The 17,587-nt window shown below is 37.4% G+C and overlaps 2 protein-coding genes and 1 pseudogene across 2 annotated transcripts; all 3 read left to right on the top strand.

Moving 5' to 3' along the window:
- The first annotated feature begins 4,702 nt into the window (after positions 1-4,702).
- On the top strand, positions 4,703-6,224 carry LOC116200613 (aquaporin PIP1-3). Its single transcript, XM_031531447.1, has 4 exons — positions 4,703-5,152; positions 5,240-5,538; positions 5,673-5,813; positions 5,937-6,224. The coding sequence occupies exons 1-4, from the start codon at positions 4,825-4,827 to the stop codon at positions 6,030-6,032; spliced, it is 864 nt and encodes a 287-aa protein (XP_031387307.1). The 5' UTR covers positions 4,703-4,824; the 3' UTR covers positions 6,033-6,224.
- Positions 6,225-7,980: 1,756 nt separating this feature from the next.
- On the top strand, positions 7,981-10,991 carry LOC116200594 (short-chain dehydrogenase TIC 32, chloroplastic-like). The gene is made up of 8 exons (XM_031531429.1): positions 7,981-8,244; positions 8,851-9,082; positions 9,411-9,490; positions 9,602-9,755; positions 9,885-9,963; positions 10,055-10,139; positions 10,269-10,315; positions 10,519-10,991. The coding sequence occupies exons 1-8, from the start codon at positions 8,139-8,141 to the stop codon at positions 10,681-10,683; spliced, it is 948 nt and encodes a 315-aa protein (XP_031387289.1). The 5' UTR covers positions 7,981-8,138; the 3' UTR covers positions 10,684-10,991.
- Positions 10,992-11,128: 137 nt separating this feature from the next.
- Positions 11,129-16,204, top strand: LOC116200602 (annotated as a pseudogene).
- Positions 16,205-17,587: the final 1,383 nt, after the last annotated feature.

Raw genomic sequence — 17,587 nt, 5'->3', positions numbered from 1 at the left:
AGTCAAGATAGAACGAGTATTATGATTCTGATTGATAATTAAGCGACGCAAAATGTAAATTTTAATGTGTCGGATTATTTATATGATATGAGTATTTTGAAAATTTTTACACGAAGTTTCAAGTATATGATCTTGATTATATACCACAATCTTATCACTTACCATGACATGCTAGAGGCTCATTTTTTTTTCCTTAGTTTACCAGCAAAATTAAAATGTCCGGTGGAATTATTAAAATAGGACATTATTAAATTGAGCAAAAAAAAAAAGGAAATTACATGAAAATGAAACCTGCTGTGCATGGCAAATTGTACGTATAATATACTAAAATCCCATTTCATCGTCTCCCCGCTCATACAATGCCAAACATGCGATACATGTGGCCAGGGACGGACGCGGGACTTTAGTTGGGGGGCGAGTCTTTAGGATCTAAAGGAGAGATGATTTTACTAAGTTAGGGAGGACGAATATAAGTAATTTCACTAATTTTTTTTTAATGATTTTCTATATAATATCAAAATTTTTAAAAAGGACGATTGTCACTCTATTTCCTCTCGATCTATCCTTGAATGTGGTTCCCTCAATTCTAAGCACAACAGTATGGATGGCGATGTGAAGAACAACACCTCTCATAGAAACGACGTAGTGACATACCATAAGACCTTGTTTGGTGATCGGGCTAAGAAAAGTGGAATTTTGAAAATCCTTATCTTATATTTGGACACCTTAAGATTAGGATTGAGTTGGTATGAGACTAGATTAAATTATTAAGGCAGTTATCACATTAAGAGAGTGAGATAAGATGCTTAAATTGGGATTACATTTTTTGCGCGAGACGAAAAATGCCCTTCATATGTATCCAAATTTCCAATTGTGCCAATCAAGGAAACTATAGTTAAATAACGAAGAGGGTGGCGTTGTTTGCCCGATGCTGACCACCACCACTTGGGAGAGGTTGCCGACATCCATAGAGGTCGTCGTGACCTTGTCTAAGCAGTGGTGGTTGGTGTCAGTCACCACAGTTCGAAATTTTGACAAAATTTGGAGAGATAGAGAGAGAGAGATAGGATCGAGGTTCTGGAGGCCCAATACTAGTCACTACCGCTCCAATTGAGGTCGTCGATACCCCCAAAAGCCATCAACAACCTTGACTGGGGTAGTAGTGGCCGACATCGAGCCACTACAGCCCAGATCTCCCCTCTTTTATTCAAATTTTGTAGAAATTCCGGTGGTAGTGGCCTGGCAATGGCCACCACTACCTAGGCAAGAGCGTCAAGGCAACGGTGGTTGGTGCTAGACAACCACCGGCCTTCCTTGTGTTCTTTGATAGTTTTCCATTCCTTTCCTTCTTTTTCTTTTAATTATTTCTGATTTTTCTTTTCAAAAATTTTTAAAACATATTTAATTTTGTGTGAACAACTAATATAAGCGTACATTGGTTATTTCTGCTTTAATATCCCAATCCCAAGTATTGATGTACCTCAAATATCTTTAGTATTTCAAATCTTATACCATCTCATTTCTATTATTAACTTTAACCCGACGATTATAATTTAAGAGTTTTACTATCACTCGTTTACTCTTTTTTTTAATTACGTATTAGACTTACAAACTTCTATTATATAAAAGTAGCTCGTCCTGTAAGATGCGAGTTGAAGCATTGACCTTCGTCACATGAAACACGGGACTTTGGGTACTTATGAAAAAGAAAAGGAAACTAAATTTTTTTTATGGTGAAAATTAATGATGAGAAATTCCAATTCAAAAGTGTTGGCAAAGGGGGTCCAGAAGGTTGCAGGGTGCATGTGAGTGGTGGGTATGGGTAGTATCCTATGAGAATGAGTTGTCTCCCATCATTTTGCTCTGTTTTTTTTTGCCCTTTTTTTTTTGTCTTAACTTTTATTTTGTACCCCATTTTTGTATTTCTGATTATTTATTTCTTCTCATGTATGTGACGTATACAAAGCTGAGAAATGAAAGCAAGATTCGTTAATGGAAGGGCCAGCACACCTCTCTTTTAAAATTATAAAGAGGATTGAAATTGAGAAGCTCGTGGGCCCATCCTCCTACCATTCTATTTCTATGTTCTGGCAGTATACCAAACCCTATCATTCGGATTATGCAGGCTGCTGCTTAATTGAACCTATTTAGTAGAGAGTGTATTGTAGAAGACAACGGATAATTATCGACGACAAATTGTTCATGTGACCGTAGGTAATCGACTATCCAAATATAATTGAAATCGCGTTAAGTGGTCTTTTTTTTTTAATAAGTGGTCTTGATTTATATTTTCAATTACCAAAATCTGTACAAGAAAAGCTCTTTATTTTTTAGGTAGAATTTCTATTTCTTCACAAAAGTCCTTATATTTCAAATCACTTGCCAACGCAATCACCATCCCACCTCTTGAAATTCAATTCATGATAGAAAACAATCCCGTATTGATGCAACAACTAAACGCTTGATGTTTGCCATAAGTACACGTCATTGATCTATATTTTGTGATCGTGCCCCAAAACTATGAGCCACAAATGAATCTGCATAGTAGTCTGCCCATTCTATTAGTTCGAACAACGTTAACGCCAGCAAGTATCGATCTACAATAGTCCAAAATGTTATTATTTCAGAACAAACATTGGTCGGATATTATTTTGAACCCACCCATTATGGAGAAAGGCCACATATAATTTTGTCGCGGAATATTTTGTGACGTTATTTCTTCTTCTTTTTTTTTTCGATAAGTAAATTGTGAGAGATAATTGCTCTCACAATTATAAAGATAGAGTATTAAAGGTTACTTTTCACCCCAACAAGTGTGTCTCTTAAGATTCAAATTCGGATTCTCCTTTAAGGGGTTGAGGTTGCTTAGCTCGTGTTTGGTTTTCAAATTGGATAATAATCAAATTCAACTTGATTTTGTGTAATAATTGTAAATGTTGATGAATATATTAGTGTATGAGAATATATATATATATATGTATAGAGAAAGTATATGAAAAAATTATTATTAAAAAATTGATATGTATATATAAATGTGAAAGTAAATGAGAAATTTATTAAAAATAGTACAAAAATATATGAAAGAATTTAATATTAAATTAAAGAAAAAAATAAAAAATTAATGATAGTGTTATTTAATTTTTCGATGTACCCTGATATTCAGAAGTTCAATGAGTTCTGACTAATACAGTCGGGAGATCGAGTATTAAATGTTATTATCCCTTTTAACAAGTGTATTTTTTGAGATTCGAACTTGTGTTATTCTCCTTATGGGAATGAGTTATTTATCACTCAACCAACATTTTTATTGGTAGTGTTGTTTAATTTTATGAAGAATAAAATTGAGTTTGATTGAGTAAAATTACGATCTTAAAATCAAATCAAGTCTTACCATTTTAATGGACAGCTTATTGGTTTCTTTTTCTAAATAGATTTTTTTAATGAAAATCTAGACGTTGGAATTTGGGACCCAGGAGCTGTCAGTACCGTGAGGTCGTTGGGGACCGTAAGGTGATCTTACGAAAGTCGCCATGTGCTTAATGAAACGGTGTCGCTTTCACGAACGGGCATAAAAAAACGGCCGGTTTGCCTTCACAGCTTCACGCATTTTTTTAATGTCCATTTGTTTTTGTGGCTGTGATTCTTCCATTCATTCACTGTTGACAAAGGCAATAATGAATCTTCTCGATAATCATTTTTGCCATTCATGAAAGAAATTGTATTTCGTTCATTTTTTTAATAGTATATTTCGTTAATTTTTAACTTTTAGTAAATTACTAATTACAACTTGCTTTCAGCAATATGATTGAAGTTGATATACTGTTGCTCCATCCATCCCACACATATTAGAAGTGTTTCGTAGCCAAGCAAAAGTTGAACGAAGTTATACTCAGCCTAAAACACCTCGTGGGCTAAATTTTTTTTATCAAGTTATTTTTGAAAATAAGAGTTTTTCTAACATGACTCGAAGTCACAATAACACGTATTAGTACTTTTAATTTAAGTATTTCAACAAGTATCTAGCACTTTCTGCACTCGTGATTAGTACAAATGTTTATTGCTTTTATTAGTATTTTAATTCAATTATCTAGTATTTAGTATAGTTCGTCACAAATAATAACAATACTACATACTTTAACCGAAATACCAAATATTTAAATTGATATACTAAATATGTTATCATGACTCAAAATCATATTAAAACTTTCCTTAAAATAAATATAAGAAAAGCCACACATTGATTCAACTAAATGTTTATTATTTCTCTGTTATTAAAAAAAAAAGATTTTTAATGAAAAGTATAATATGAGACAAATATAAAAATAAAAAAAATTAAATGACAACTCTGGAGAGGATAAGAACAAACAACAATACCTGTCAACATCCCTCTGCTCTTTCCAGAACTGTCCCTCGTTTACCTTTTCTTTTTCTTTTTCCTGCCCCAAGAAATTCTTTCACAATACCGTTACTACTAATTATTATTATTTTATTTATTTATTATTGTCTAATCTAAACCTAAACCCTTTAAATAATTAATCAACTGCAATTTATGGTAAAGCTCCCTCATTTTCTTTTCTTTATAATTGGATAAAAATAATTAAAACAATTTTTTTAAAAAAGGATTCTATAATTCGCAAGGTCGACCCATTTGTCTGATGTGCAGAATTATTACCCTCGAGACTCGCCCTATCTCCCCGTCCCCCCAGCTATATAACCAGCCTTATCTTCTCCACTCTTCTTTCAACTGAGTCTCTGTTTCTCTGTGAAAGTTCAGTCCTTTCGAGAAAGTAGAAGAAGAAGAAGAGGAGAGAAGAGCTAGCATCAATGGAGGGCAAGGAAGAGGATGTTAAGCTCGGAGCAAACAAGTTCCCGGAGAGGCAGCCCATCGGTACGTCCGCCCAGACAGACAAGGACTACAAGGAGCCGCCGCCGGCCCCTCTGTTCGAGCCCGGGGAGCTCAAGTCCTGGTCCTTCTACAGGGCGGGCATCGCCGAGTTTGTCGCCACCTTCTTGTTCCTCTACATCACCGTGTTGACGGTCATGGGGGTGAGCAGCGCCAAGACCAAGTGCACCACCGTGGGCATTCAGGGCATCGCCTGGGCCTTCGGTGGCATGATCTTCGCCCTCGTCTACTGTACCGCCGGCATCTCCGGTAACACTCGCTCTGATACCCTTCGGCTCCCTTATGTGAACTTGTCCTGCCCGTTGTACTGAGTGTTAATTTGTTTGTTTGGGGCAGGTGGGCACATCAACCCGGCGGTGACCTTCGGGCTGTTCTTGGCGAGGAAGCTGTCCCTCACGAGGGCCATCTTCTACATCGTCATGCAGTGCCTGGGAGCGATCTGTGGAGCCGGAGTCGTGAAGGGCTTCCAGGGGAACGGCAGGTACGAGATGTTGGGCGGTGGGGCCAACGTGGTGGCTCAAGGCTACACCAAGGGAGACGGCCTGGGAGCCGAGATCATCGGCACCTTCGTGCTCGTCTACACCGTCTTCTCTGCCACCGATGCCAAGAGGAACGCCCGTGACTCCCACGTCCCCGTAAGTAAAATTGGTTACCATAACACTATCAATCAATCTATGTGTGAAATATTAATCTGTGGAATTGATTTTACTTTGGTGGTTATATGTGTATCATCTATAATAATGATTGGTCTGGTTAAATTGCTGGGCAGATCTTGGCTCCTCTCCCTATCGGGTTCGCCGTGTTCCTGGTCCACTTGGCCACCATCCCGATCACCGGAACCGGCATTAACCCGGCTAGGAGTCTCGGAGCTGCCATCGTCTTCAACAAGCAACACGCATGGGATGACATGGTAATTAAGAATCCATACCCTGATGATTGACAATCTCTCAATTGATGGTTAATCCTTCCATTGACAGTAATCTGTTAATAATTGAACTAAATCTCGGATTTTTTTTTCCTTAAATCGGTGCAGTGGATCTTCTGGGTCGGGCCTTTCATCGGAGCTGCCCTTGCAGCAGTCTACCACCAGATAGTCATCAGGGCCATCCCCTTCAAGGCCAGGCCATGAGCCAACTGTGAAGCCAAATCTTTTCCACTTTTATCTCTTCCCCGTCATGTTTTCTTTTTCAACTTTTGCCTACTTGTTTTTTAATCTGGGGTTGTCAAGAATGGTGAATGATGAACATGTGGTGTAAATTATTATTAAGCTTACTAGTGATGTTGATGATGGATGATGAGTAGTACATTGCATTTCTTGGTAGATCTTGAGTGGACGGCTCCTCTCTCTTCTCTCTCTTCTATAAGTGTCTTTCTCTTTACACTTTACAGTGCTCTGCCCTCCCCTTTTCTCAAAGCTATCTTACCTTACGGTCGCTTCTGCTTTTAATTCTTGTCTGCGAGCGGCAAGACATGTGAGGTCACTATAAAAGAGGTTAGGTACATGTTCCTGTTGGTGCATTTCGCCACCTCAACTGACAGTCAATTGGATTAACTGAAAGTGATCCAAGTTCATCACTCGATCAGATGATTCCCGGACTTAATCGCAATCACTCGAGTTCTCTTGCCGTGTTCCGATCAAGTTCAAATTAGGCAGAGACAAATTCTCCTATCGACGCGGTTTAAGAGCACGAACTACTGTGGACTAGTTCAAGACTCATGGTGCATTTTGGGCTCTGTGGATCATAAGTACCCACTAATGGTTACTTATGGTTTGTTTGATTTTAGAGTTAAAAAGTAGGGTTGAGTTTTGATTTTAATTGAATTATAATGATTGTGTGGTTGAATTATGAGAAAAAAGTATGAAAAAAGTAATTAATAGTTAAGAGAAAGTAATGATTGTGTCATGATTGTGTTGTCAAATTGTTAAAAAAATAATGAATAGTTGAGAGAATTTAATATTAAAAATTGAATTGAGTATAATGGAGTTGTATATGAGTTTATATATGAGCTGACATTTTTGAATTTGAAGAGTTAATTTTTATTGTGTAGTGAGTAGACTTAAAGTTAAAGTTAAAGTAAAAATTTTAAAATCAGATTGTAAAATTAAACGGGGTATCAATCAAGTTTTAGCTGTGGTTATGGACGTTTAACGTTTGAACTCAGGCACCATCACGGTGATGGTTTGGTAACTCCAAGCTCACTCCTATGTAATTTGGAGGCTCTCGAGTCTTGAATATGAATCCCCTAGAGGCATATGTTAGGGGTGAGTTCTTTGGTTTGGGCTTGGAGTCATTTTCGATTTTTGTGAACTTGATTCCTGATGGTGTTATGCTAACAGAGTCAGTGCTTGCGCTGATTGTTTAGTTGGTGTTACGCTGACGGGGGCTAGTTTGCGCTGGTTGTTCAGTTCATTTGATAACGGTTGAACACAATAGTCCGATTATTGTGTAGCGATGGGCGATAATGTTATTATTATTATTGCTGCCCACAATTTTATTCAGCAAAAAAAAAAGAAGAAAAAAACGTTTGAGCTTGGGCAGGATACCCGCACTTTATCTTCGGCCTTACTAGGGCCAGTTAAGAAAAGGTTAATACAAGACCTGCTTAAACAAATTGAATTGATTGTTAAAGATACTGTACAAACGGAATGGTTCTTATAATCATCTATTAGCATGCAGCAAAAGACCCCCTGTTACTAATGTGAGTTCGAGTTCGTCCATGTGGAATGGTGTTTGTTTTCCTTAATTAATATTTCAAATTCGAGTATGGGGAAGATTTACGCTAATTGAAAGAACTTTATTCTTTAATGAGTTCAGTGAGCTCGAACTTAATTTGTCGAAATTAATTATAGTTTTGGAGATGGGGATGCATGCCGAAAAAGATGCTCTTGCTCTTGCAAATCTGCGATAACGCACCTATTAAAACTGAGAGCCTGGTAATGGTAGACCTCCTCTAGGAAACACGAGGGTCGAATAGGTAAATAATGGGCAATGGTGGGCTTCTGAGGCCCAAAACAAATCTCATGGACCGGTCCACACTACAACCTCTCCGGTCCGGTCCATCTCGTTGGTTGCTGTCGGCCGGTGGAGGCAGTGGAGTCCCCCGTGGAATCCATGTCGCCGACCGGATGACAACACCGAAAACAAGCAAACAACGATAGAACCAATCGATCATCGGCTGTTTTCTTCGTTGAGCTCTCCATCAGTCGTCACTGAAGAGTCAAAAGTGATCGGGGATGTGGTTATTCGGGTGGAAGGGGCCGTCCGGGTTCTCCGCTCGCTCGACCGCCGAGGAAGTTACCCATGGAATCGATGCCTCTGGTCTCACCGCCATCGTCACAGGTCCGGAAATTCCTCCCTGGGTCTCTCTGTTTGAGTTACTTTCAATACCGTTAGACTGGAGTCGCTTGCTGTGACCGGAGTCGACTGTCTCCATTGATTGATATTTATCCTTAGGCTGATGGATGGATGTTTGGAAATGGAAGCTAATATTAATCATTAGGTTGTTTAGGCAGCACTGTGACGTGACGAAACTTTCCTGATCATCTCCTTGGTTAGACTTAGAGTAAATTCGTGGAAGTAATCAATAGAAAGAGAATATGTTTTGTTAATGAATGGCATGTCTCCCTTGGAAATGTTACGCTTGTGGTTGATAATCATGGGGAGCTAATTAGGAGTTCACTTAGTAACGTATCTCGGTTTGGAACATTTCGGAAAATGGATATATTTAAATCCCATCAGGCATTGCCCGGTCGCAAATGGGAAACATAAAATATTCAGGAAGTTTCTGTCCATGCATAAGTCTGTGTATTGTTCTTATGTGGAGAATTGCTTCTGGAGAGCGGCCTTTCAGTTGGAGAAAAGTTTAAGGAGCTCAAGAGCTGTTAGTTGCAGTTGTTTGTCCCTTAATAAATATCTTTTTCATCTATTATTTGCTTGTAACATCAGGTGCATCAAGCGGTATTGGGGTGGAGACAACACGGGTTCTCGCGCTACGTGGCGCCCACGTTGTCATGGCTGTGAGGAATATGGAAACTGGTCGGGAAGTCAAGGAGGCTATTTTGAAGGAACTTCCATCAGCTAAACTTGATACTATGCAGTTGGATCTCAGCTCAATGGCATCTGTTAGGAAATTTGCGTCGGATTATGTCTCCTCGGGCCTTGCCCTGAATCTGCTCATGTAAGAAACTCCACTCAACAGATGGCAGACCCTGCTGCTATGCCATGTCAGGTTCTAAGTAGAGGGAAGGAAACATAATGGGATTCTCACAAAAAATTTGGATGATTTCGTATAACGACTCCATGCTGTTTCATTACCGTTCTGTTTTCCTGCTGCGGCTAACATGGTCTTGCAGTTTTTGTTGGCTTGGCTTGAAAATTATTCTTGCTGCAAACGTTTTGCTTGCGAGTACATTGATATTCATCACTTTTGGGTTCTAACATTCGTTCTATTGAAGATCGACAGTAAACTTTTTGTTTTTGCTCTATCTCTTTGTTTTTTTTGGAAGAAATAATGCAGGGGTAATGGCAACTCCATTCATGCTTTCTCAAGACAACATCGAACTACAGTTTGCAACCAACCATTTGGGTATGTTTTTGTCGGGCACATTTATTACCATAATGGATGAGTCCTTTTGCAATTTTTCCTTAGTTACCGCTCATCTTCGCAATATTTATCTTCTGAAAATATGACCTCCAGGTCATTTTCTTCTAACGAATCTTCTGCTGGAGACAATGAGGAAGACATCAGTAGAAAGCAACAGAGAAGGGAGGATTGTTAATTTGTCATCAGAGGCTCACCGTTTTACATATCGTGAAGGCATCCGTTTTGATAAGATCAACAGTGAACCAGAGTAAATATGTAGAGCTTTAATATTTTCTTACGATGGGGATTACTTTACAGCCTTGGGTTAATTTTGATCTATGTTGCTGGAGTTACATGTTAAATGTGTTTTCTCAAGTTTTCCTGTACGTAATTACAGATACAACAGCATACAAGCCTATGGGCAATCAAAGCTTGCAAACATACTGCACGCTAAAGAGCTAGCAAAGCAACTTAAGGTACTCAACATTTATAGCCTCAGAAAATAGCTCCTTTCACTTTCCCTTTTGAATTCTTTAGAATTATTATTATTTTCTGTCTTTTAAATAGGAGGAAGGTGGCCACGTAACTGCCAATTCACTTCATCCTGGATCTATAGCAACCAATCTTCTACGTTACCACAGTTTTATCAATGGTTACCCCTAACCTAACTGCAACATATATGACTTTGTTTCATGCACGTTTTGTTGCCTACATGAAGAGGAACTACACAGAAAAAGAAATTTTTTTTCTACACTAATTTCTTTTTCCACTACTAATGCAGCTCTTGCTAGCTCTATCGGTAAATATGTGCTGAAAAACGTCCCACAGGTAATTTTCTTTTGCTCAGCTTTGGAGAATTTTTTTTTTTGCAATTCTGTCTCGACGTGCAGTGTAAGAGAGAGACCAATAATTTTTTGCCTTTTCCCCTTTGCCTAATATTCAGGAAGTACAGGCTGACTCTCTATGTTTTTACTTTCACCAAGATGTGTATGGGCTCATTTATATCAATTTCGATATGCTTTGTGAATCAGGGAGCAGCAACCACATGCTATGTGGCTCTACATCCGCAAGTTGCAGGGGTAAGTGGCGAGTACTTTTCGGACAGTAATATAGCAAAACCGAGTGCTCTTGCACAGGATTCTGATTTGGCAAAGAAGTTGTGGGATTTCAGCATAAACTTGACCGAGCTCAAGTAGATTGGACTTTTTGCAGTTGTGTTTCGCAGTCTTGCTCTATCTAGAGATTGTGAGGTTACAGAGAAGTGGCAAGAAATTAGAAACACGGTAAAGTGTCAAGCTTGTACTGACTGTGGCTTGTATGGTAAAAGATTTTCGTTGCAGCTGTGGGGAGTTGTGAGAAATGGAAAGGAATGTTGGAGGAAAAAATTGCTAGTCATGATCTCGGCTAAGGGTTTGGTTAATTTGTAGCGCGTGCTTGCACTGGACAACCCTGATTGACACAAAAAATGATCTATCTATCTATCTATCTATCTATCTATTTTTTTGTGCTGAATTTTTCTCATTGCTTTTCTCACCAAAATAGTAAAATTCGACATGTATGTTTCTTTACCACATGTGCTCCTTCCCATTGCGGTTGGGGTTTCAATTTCGGAAGTGATCTTTACCAAATCCCCTAGAAAATCAATCGTTCTTTATGGCTACAAATGGTTCGGCAAATTATCTTAGATCCGTATCACTAAAAAGTTGATGTGATAATGTACGGTCCAATATATATATGTATATATATATTAATTAATTTACCTCAATTGGGAATTTGGGATTACGTGCAAGGAGGTGTTACCACTTACCACCCAACATTCTCTTTTTCTCCGGTTGACTCCATTCCTTTGGCTGCCGCTGACCGTGGTGGGGTCGGTCAAGTCCACCGGCAGAATCATTTTCGATTGCCGAGGACAAACCGAAGTCAAACAAACATAGGGCGGTGTCGGTTATTGTCGGGAGAGTGAAAGGAGAAAGCTTCTCTCAAATCCACTGTGCATTATAGAAAACACGGGAGATGTGGATATTCGGGTGGAAGGGGCAGTCTGGGTTCTCTGCTCGATCAACCGCCGAGGCAGTCACCCGTGGAATCGATGCCTCTGGTCTCACTGCCGTCGTCACAGGTCCGACGATTCCCATCTGGGTGGCTCGGTCTGTTTCAGTTACTCTGATTATTGGTGGACTAGAGTGGCTTGGCGTGATCGGAGTCGACTGTCTCTAATTTCTTTTTAGCTAGTTTTCGGTGGAGCTTAATGGATGTTTGCAAATGGAGGTTGAGATTCATGTGACGGGATGCATCATTTCCAGTCATCTAATCACTTGAATGAGAGTCATGCCAAACCACAATCTCTATGCATCCTCGAACGTTATCTTATGCCATAGTTGCCCCACAGGAATCGGAAGGAAATCCCGTTTTAAGTTACATCCCAAGCTGGTTCTTTTCTTCGTACCGAACATCGCATGAGTGATCCGGTGAAGGGGATGATGATACGATATTTTTGCACACTCAACTGTACGATTTTCTTTTCATGATAAACCTGTTGTGTGCTTAATGAGTTCACTGCACTGAGACTAGTTGAGCCCATTCTTAGCAGCTAACTGAATGTTTATGCCAGATGTAACACAGCTTTCTCTGACTATCGAGGAAAAATGATGTTTTGAATTAGAGGTAGTGACCTTTTCTGTTTATCGGGTAACATTGATGTGTTTTCGTTAACGTCTCCCTGGGATAGTGTAGTGGAGCATGTCCGTTGTGGTTGGTTATCAAGGTGATTAAGTAGGTCTCTTAGCAACCTATTTCAGCTTGGAATTTTCAAAAGATGGATATATTCAAATTTGCATCAGGCATTGCCCCGTTGCAAATGTGAAACAAAGATTTTCTGGTATATGGATTGTCGCAGTTTCTGTCCAAGCTAGCCCATGTGTATAGTTTTCCTGTGGCAAATTGAGCAGCTTTTCAGTTAGACAAAAATTTAAGGAGCTCAATCAAGGTGAGTTGCAATTGTTGATCCCTTATTAAATATCTTATTTATCTGGACAAATTGTTTGTAACTTCTGTTGAGGAGTAAAAATGGGATAAATCCCACATCGGAAAAGAAAAAGAATATCCATGGGTTTATATGGTACTTGGGTACCACCACTTATCAGCTTGAGCTTTTAAGTGGATATGGGCCCGAGCCCGTATAAGCCCAATGGAAATTTAATATGGTATCAGAGACCAGGTTACGCGTAGCGCGCCCACGGGCGTGTGCGCACCCACACCGCGTCAGGCCCAATATGTCCGAGTGCAGCCAAAGTGTGCGCCTTGTGTTAGTCCCCCCTTGCCCGAGCACGGAAGAAGAGCCCGGCTCGAGGTCAATTGTTGAGGGCGGGTGTTTAAGGGCACGTGACAACGTGTAGGCAGAAATAGACCACACGTTGCACGTGAGGGCGGGTGTTGAGGAGTAAAAATGGGATAAATCCCACATCGGAAAAGAAAAAGAATATCCATCCATGGGTTTATATGGTATTGGGTACCACCACTTATCAGCTTGAGCTTTTAAGTGGATATGAGACCGAGCCCGTATAAGCCTAATGGAAATTTAATAACTTCAGGTGCATCAATTTTACGTGGGGCACATGTTGTTATGGCCGTGAGGAATATGGAAGCTGGTCGGGAAGTCGAGAAGGCTATATAGAGGGAACTTCCACCAGCTAAAGTTGATAGTTGATACCATGGAGTTGGTTCTGAGCTCGATGGCATCCGTGAGGAAATTTGCGTCAAATTATGTCTCCTCGGGCCTTCCTCTGAATCTGCTTATGTAAGAAATTCCATTCATGCTTCTATGTCATAGTGGGTTAAAAGGAACTAGTAATAAATCCGTGCTTCCCAGCGAACCATACAATCTTTTCCTAACTCAAATTTTTTGGTGAATTTTACTCAAAATTTTACTTGATATATTTCATAATTTAATTTTTGCTAGAAATATTTCATAATCTCATAATATATATTTAATAATCATATGCGATATTTTAGAATAATCATATATTACAATAAAATGATGACATCACCATTATATCATGTCATGTATTAACTATTATCAAGTATATATACTTGCTAAAAGGTAGTAAATCATTGTTTTGACTAAATTTAAATTCTTTGGAAAATTATTGCGATTTAATAATTTAATTGCACCATTAAAACTTATGGCTTTATTAGATAAATAATTATATTAAGTTTGATTTAAATGTTTATGTGAGAAAATCATATCATAGATAATCTATATATTAATTTGACTTTCTTGAAATTATATATTCTCTACCGTCACTTTTTAATTACATTATTTATTTTTTATCATTTTCTTAAAGTTCCATAAGTGGATTTGATGATAATGTACTGTAAATACTTTATCTTTCATACTTGGAACTCAATAAAAAAATGAGAAAATAAAAAAAAAAGATATCATGAATTTGAAAGGAGTAGGTAGGAGGATTTGATGGGACTCCTTGGTGCTGAAAGGTAAATAGGACAATTTTATTAATACTATAGATAGATTTTTATAGTAAATTATTGAGAGTTATACTTTTACCACCTAGATAAAAAATAAAAAATATTTTTTTAATATTCTCATAGATGATGTGGCTCAATAAGAGAGCTCCTTAGAACTCTCCTTTAGTATAAAGTATAGATAGATGGGAAGGGAGCATAATGGAATAATCACTAAAAATTGGATGGTTCCGTTTATGATTCCATTCCATGTTCTTTCCACTGTTGCCACACATGGACTTGCCCTTTTGTTGCTAGAACTAGAGATCATTCTTGCTGCAGCCTTTTCGTTTGCATTCCATTCTTTTTGACATCGATAACTGTCAATTTTGGGTCTTAACACTTATTTTATTGAAGACCCACGCAGTGAGTTTTTTGTTTTTGCTTTATCTCCTTGATTTCTTTGGAAGAAATAATGCTGGGATAATGGCAACTCCTTTCATGCTTTCTCAAGACGGCATTGAGCTACAGTTTGCAACCAACCATTTGGGTATGTAGTAAGAGCGACACGTTTAACTCATTAGTTTTTTTTTTTTCTTCTTCTTTTGGAGGTTTGGGTATGTTTTCATTTTCCAGGTCATTTTCTTCTAACAAATCTTATGCTGGAGACGATGAAGAAGACATCAAGTGAAAGCAATAGAGAAGGGAGGATTGTTAATTTGTCCTCAGACGGTCACCGTTTTGCATACCGTGAAGGCATCCGTTTTGATAAGGTCAATGATGAATCAGTGTAAGATATGTAACTTCCTCTGATATCCTCTAGCGATGGAGATTATATTACAGCATTGGGTTTCTTGTGATCGATGCATTGGAATTTAAATGTAAATACTGTTTTATCAAGGTTTCCTATGCATTATTACAGATACAACAGCATACAAGCCTATGGGCAATCAAAGCTTGCGAACATCCTTCCTGCTAATGAGCTAGCAAGGCGCCTGAAGGTATTCGACAGTTTTATAGCCACAAAAAACAGTTTCTTTGACTTGCCCTCTGGACTATTATTCGGTTTCTTAAGTTATTGTATTGTTGTTCTTCCATGACTGGAGCTTCAGAAACCTTTATCTTGTTTTGTTTTGTTACTTAAACAGGAGGAAGGAGTCCAAATAACTGCTAATTCAGCTCATCCTGGAGCTATAGCAACCAATCTTTTGCGTTACCATGGTTTTTTGAATGGTTACTCCTATTCTAACCACAAAGTCTTTAGATATATAACTTTGTTTCATGTACTTTTATTCCTTTGCTATACCTGATGAAGAAAGTATTTGTTCGATCCTAATTGTTGTTCCTATTCTAACTTTTCCCTATTAATGCAGCTATTACTAGTTCGCTCGGTAAATATTTTCTCAAAAACATCCCACAGGTAATTTTCTTTTGCTCTCATCTCTAGAGGGATTATTTTGCAATTCTATCTTTGCCATGTTCTGTGATGTAGAACCAATAGACTGCCTTAAAGTAAATTTTTGATGACTTCGTCCACTCCACCGCATTTTCGATGTTTGAATTGTGTATTTCTCTTTGTATTTTCTCGTTTCACCATGCATATTCTAAGTTATTGCTATTTATTCTTGGTATGTTCTAAATATGTACCAGGGAGCATCAACTACGTGCTATGTTGCTTTCCATCCACAAGTCATGGGGGTGAGTGGCAAGTATTTCTTGGACAGCAACATAGTGAAGCCGAGTAGTCCCGCCCAGGATGCTGATTTGCCAAAGAAGCTGTGGGATTTCAGCGAAAACTTGACCGAACTCAAGTAGGTCGAACTTTGGAGTGATGATATATGGTCTTGCTTTATCCGGAGTACGTTCGGGTGATACTGCAAGAAGTGGCGAGAAATTTGAAAGTAAATAACGCGCTTGAAGCTTTTTACTGATTGTGGCTTGCAAATGTAAATGTTATCAATGTTGGGTAGGGAGTCTATCTCAAGAATCCGACTGTTTTTATATTGTGGGGAATAGAAATTCTAAATAAATAATAATGTAGGGATAGTCCCACAACGAGTATCGAATATGAAACATTTTTGTTACGTGGCAAAAAAAGTGTCATTGTGCTACACCCTTTAGATTAACTAGAAAGTAATTTTTTGTTTAAATAGTTAATGAACTATCTCTATTTTTCAGACAAGATATGGATACCAACATAGGATCTGGTATATTATTTTGTCTTTTTCTTTTTGTATTGGATAAATGAAATAAAATATTTTGATTGAGTGATTTTTTTGAATCGGAGAGAATTAATATATCTTCTTGTTATTAGAGTAGATTGAGTACCGAGATGGCGGGAGATTGCATCCGTCAACTGCTATAAATATGTATAAGAATAAATAAAACTTATTATTTTAGAGGTCATAATGAAAATTTATAATTAGTAATTTATATAAATATTAAAAGTCAGGCGACGTACCGAGAAATGTCACGTATAACGCAGCAAGCTTTTCCTTGCGTAACTTTTCGTATGAACACCAATAGCAATGTGGTAAGTGGTACAATTTTGTGATCCCAACTTGAAACCGAAATGACTTTCAATGGAAGACTAAAAGACTAACTTATAATGAATCAATTAAATTGTTACATTAAGTTTATGAGGATCCAAAATTTTGGAATGAAGATCGACTGCATGCATTCATATAAGAAACCATATTTCTTAGGGGGTAAACAACATTTTACAGTCATTGGACACATGAAGTTTCGATTAAACTGTCTCGAACCCTGCCATTTGAGGACTCCAAAGATAGTTTAACATGCAAAATTTAGAAGAAGTCAACATATTATATAATTTCGCAACTTCATTTAGAAAAATAGCTTACTGTTAGTACTTATCACAAAATATGTTATAGAATTATAGTAAAATAAAATAAAATAAAATAAAAATATCCCATCTTAAGAGAAAGAAGCAATAACGAAGTAGATGAAGAGAAAATGCTTGACTTGGAGTATCTAAGGACCAAGGATATACTTGGGCGGATTTTTTTTTTAATGTCCTAACATATTATAACAAATAAAATAGATAAAACTTTAGTTGTTTCGGGAAGACAAGACCTCTATGCACAATAGCAATAAAAAATATTATAGGAAGATATATTAGGTACATAAATCTATTTTTTTAGATATTATACAACAGAAAAAACCTTATTTTTTAGATGTTATTTTTATAACTTATTGCCTATCTAATAAAACATCTCATTATTTTTAGCCCATGTGGCCTTTCGCTAGTTTTGTAAATTATCGCACAATTATGCTCTGACACGTTGGTTTAGTAAATTATAAACAAGAGGAACAACAACCAATTAAACAGAATAATCATCATCACAATACTTTGTTTTTCAAATCAAAATTTTATTCCAGATATCTTTACTCTATTTTTTTCTCAATTCAATAACACAATCATCACTATTTTATTTTTTTTCCAATTAATAATAAATTTTTTCACATACTTTTCTTAATCATTATTACAATTAACTTTTTAATATTAAATTCTCCCAATAATTCATTACTTTTTTTTTATCTTTTTCTCTAATTTTATAATAAATTCTCTAGTATTTTTTCAATAATTATTATAAATAATTTTTTAATAATAAA

This window comes from Punica granatum, chromosome 1 (assembly GCF_007655135.1).
Source record: "Punica granatum isolate Tunisia-2019 chromosome 1, ASM765513v2, whole genome shotgun sequence".
Taxonomy (NCBI): domain Eukaryota; kingdom Viridiplantae; phylum Streptophyta; class Magnoliopsida; order Myrtales; family Lythraceae; genus Punica; species Punica granatum.
Note: the sequence above shows the minus strand (reverse complement) of the source record. Positions and strands in the feature narration are given on the sequence as shown.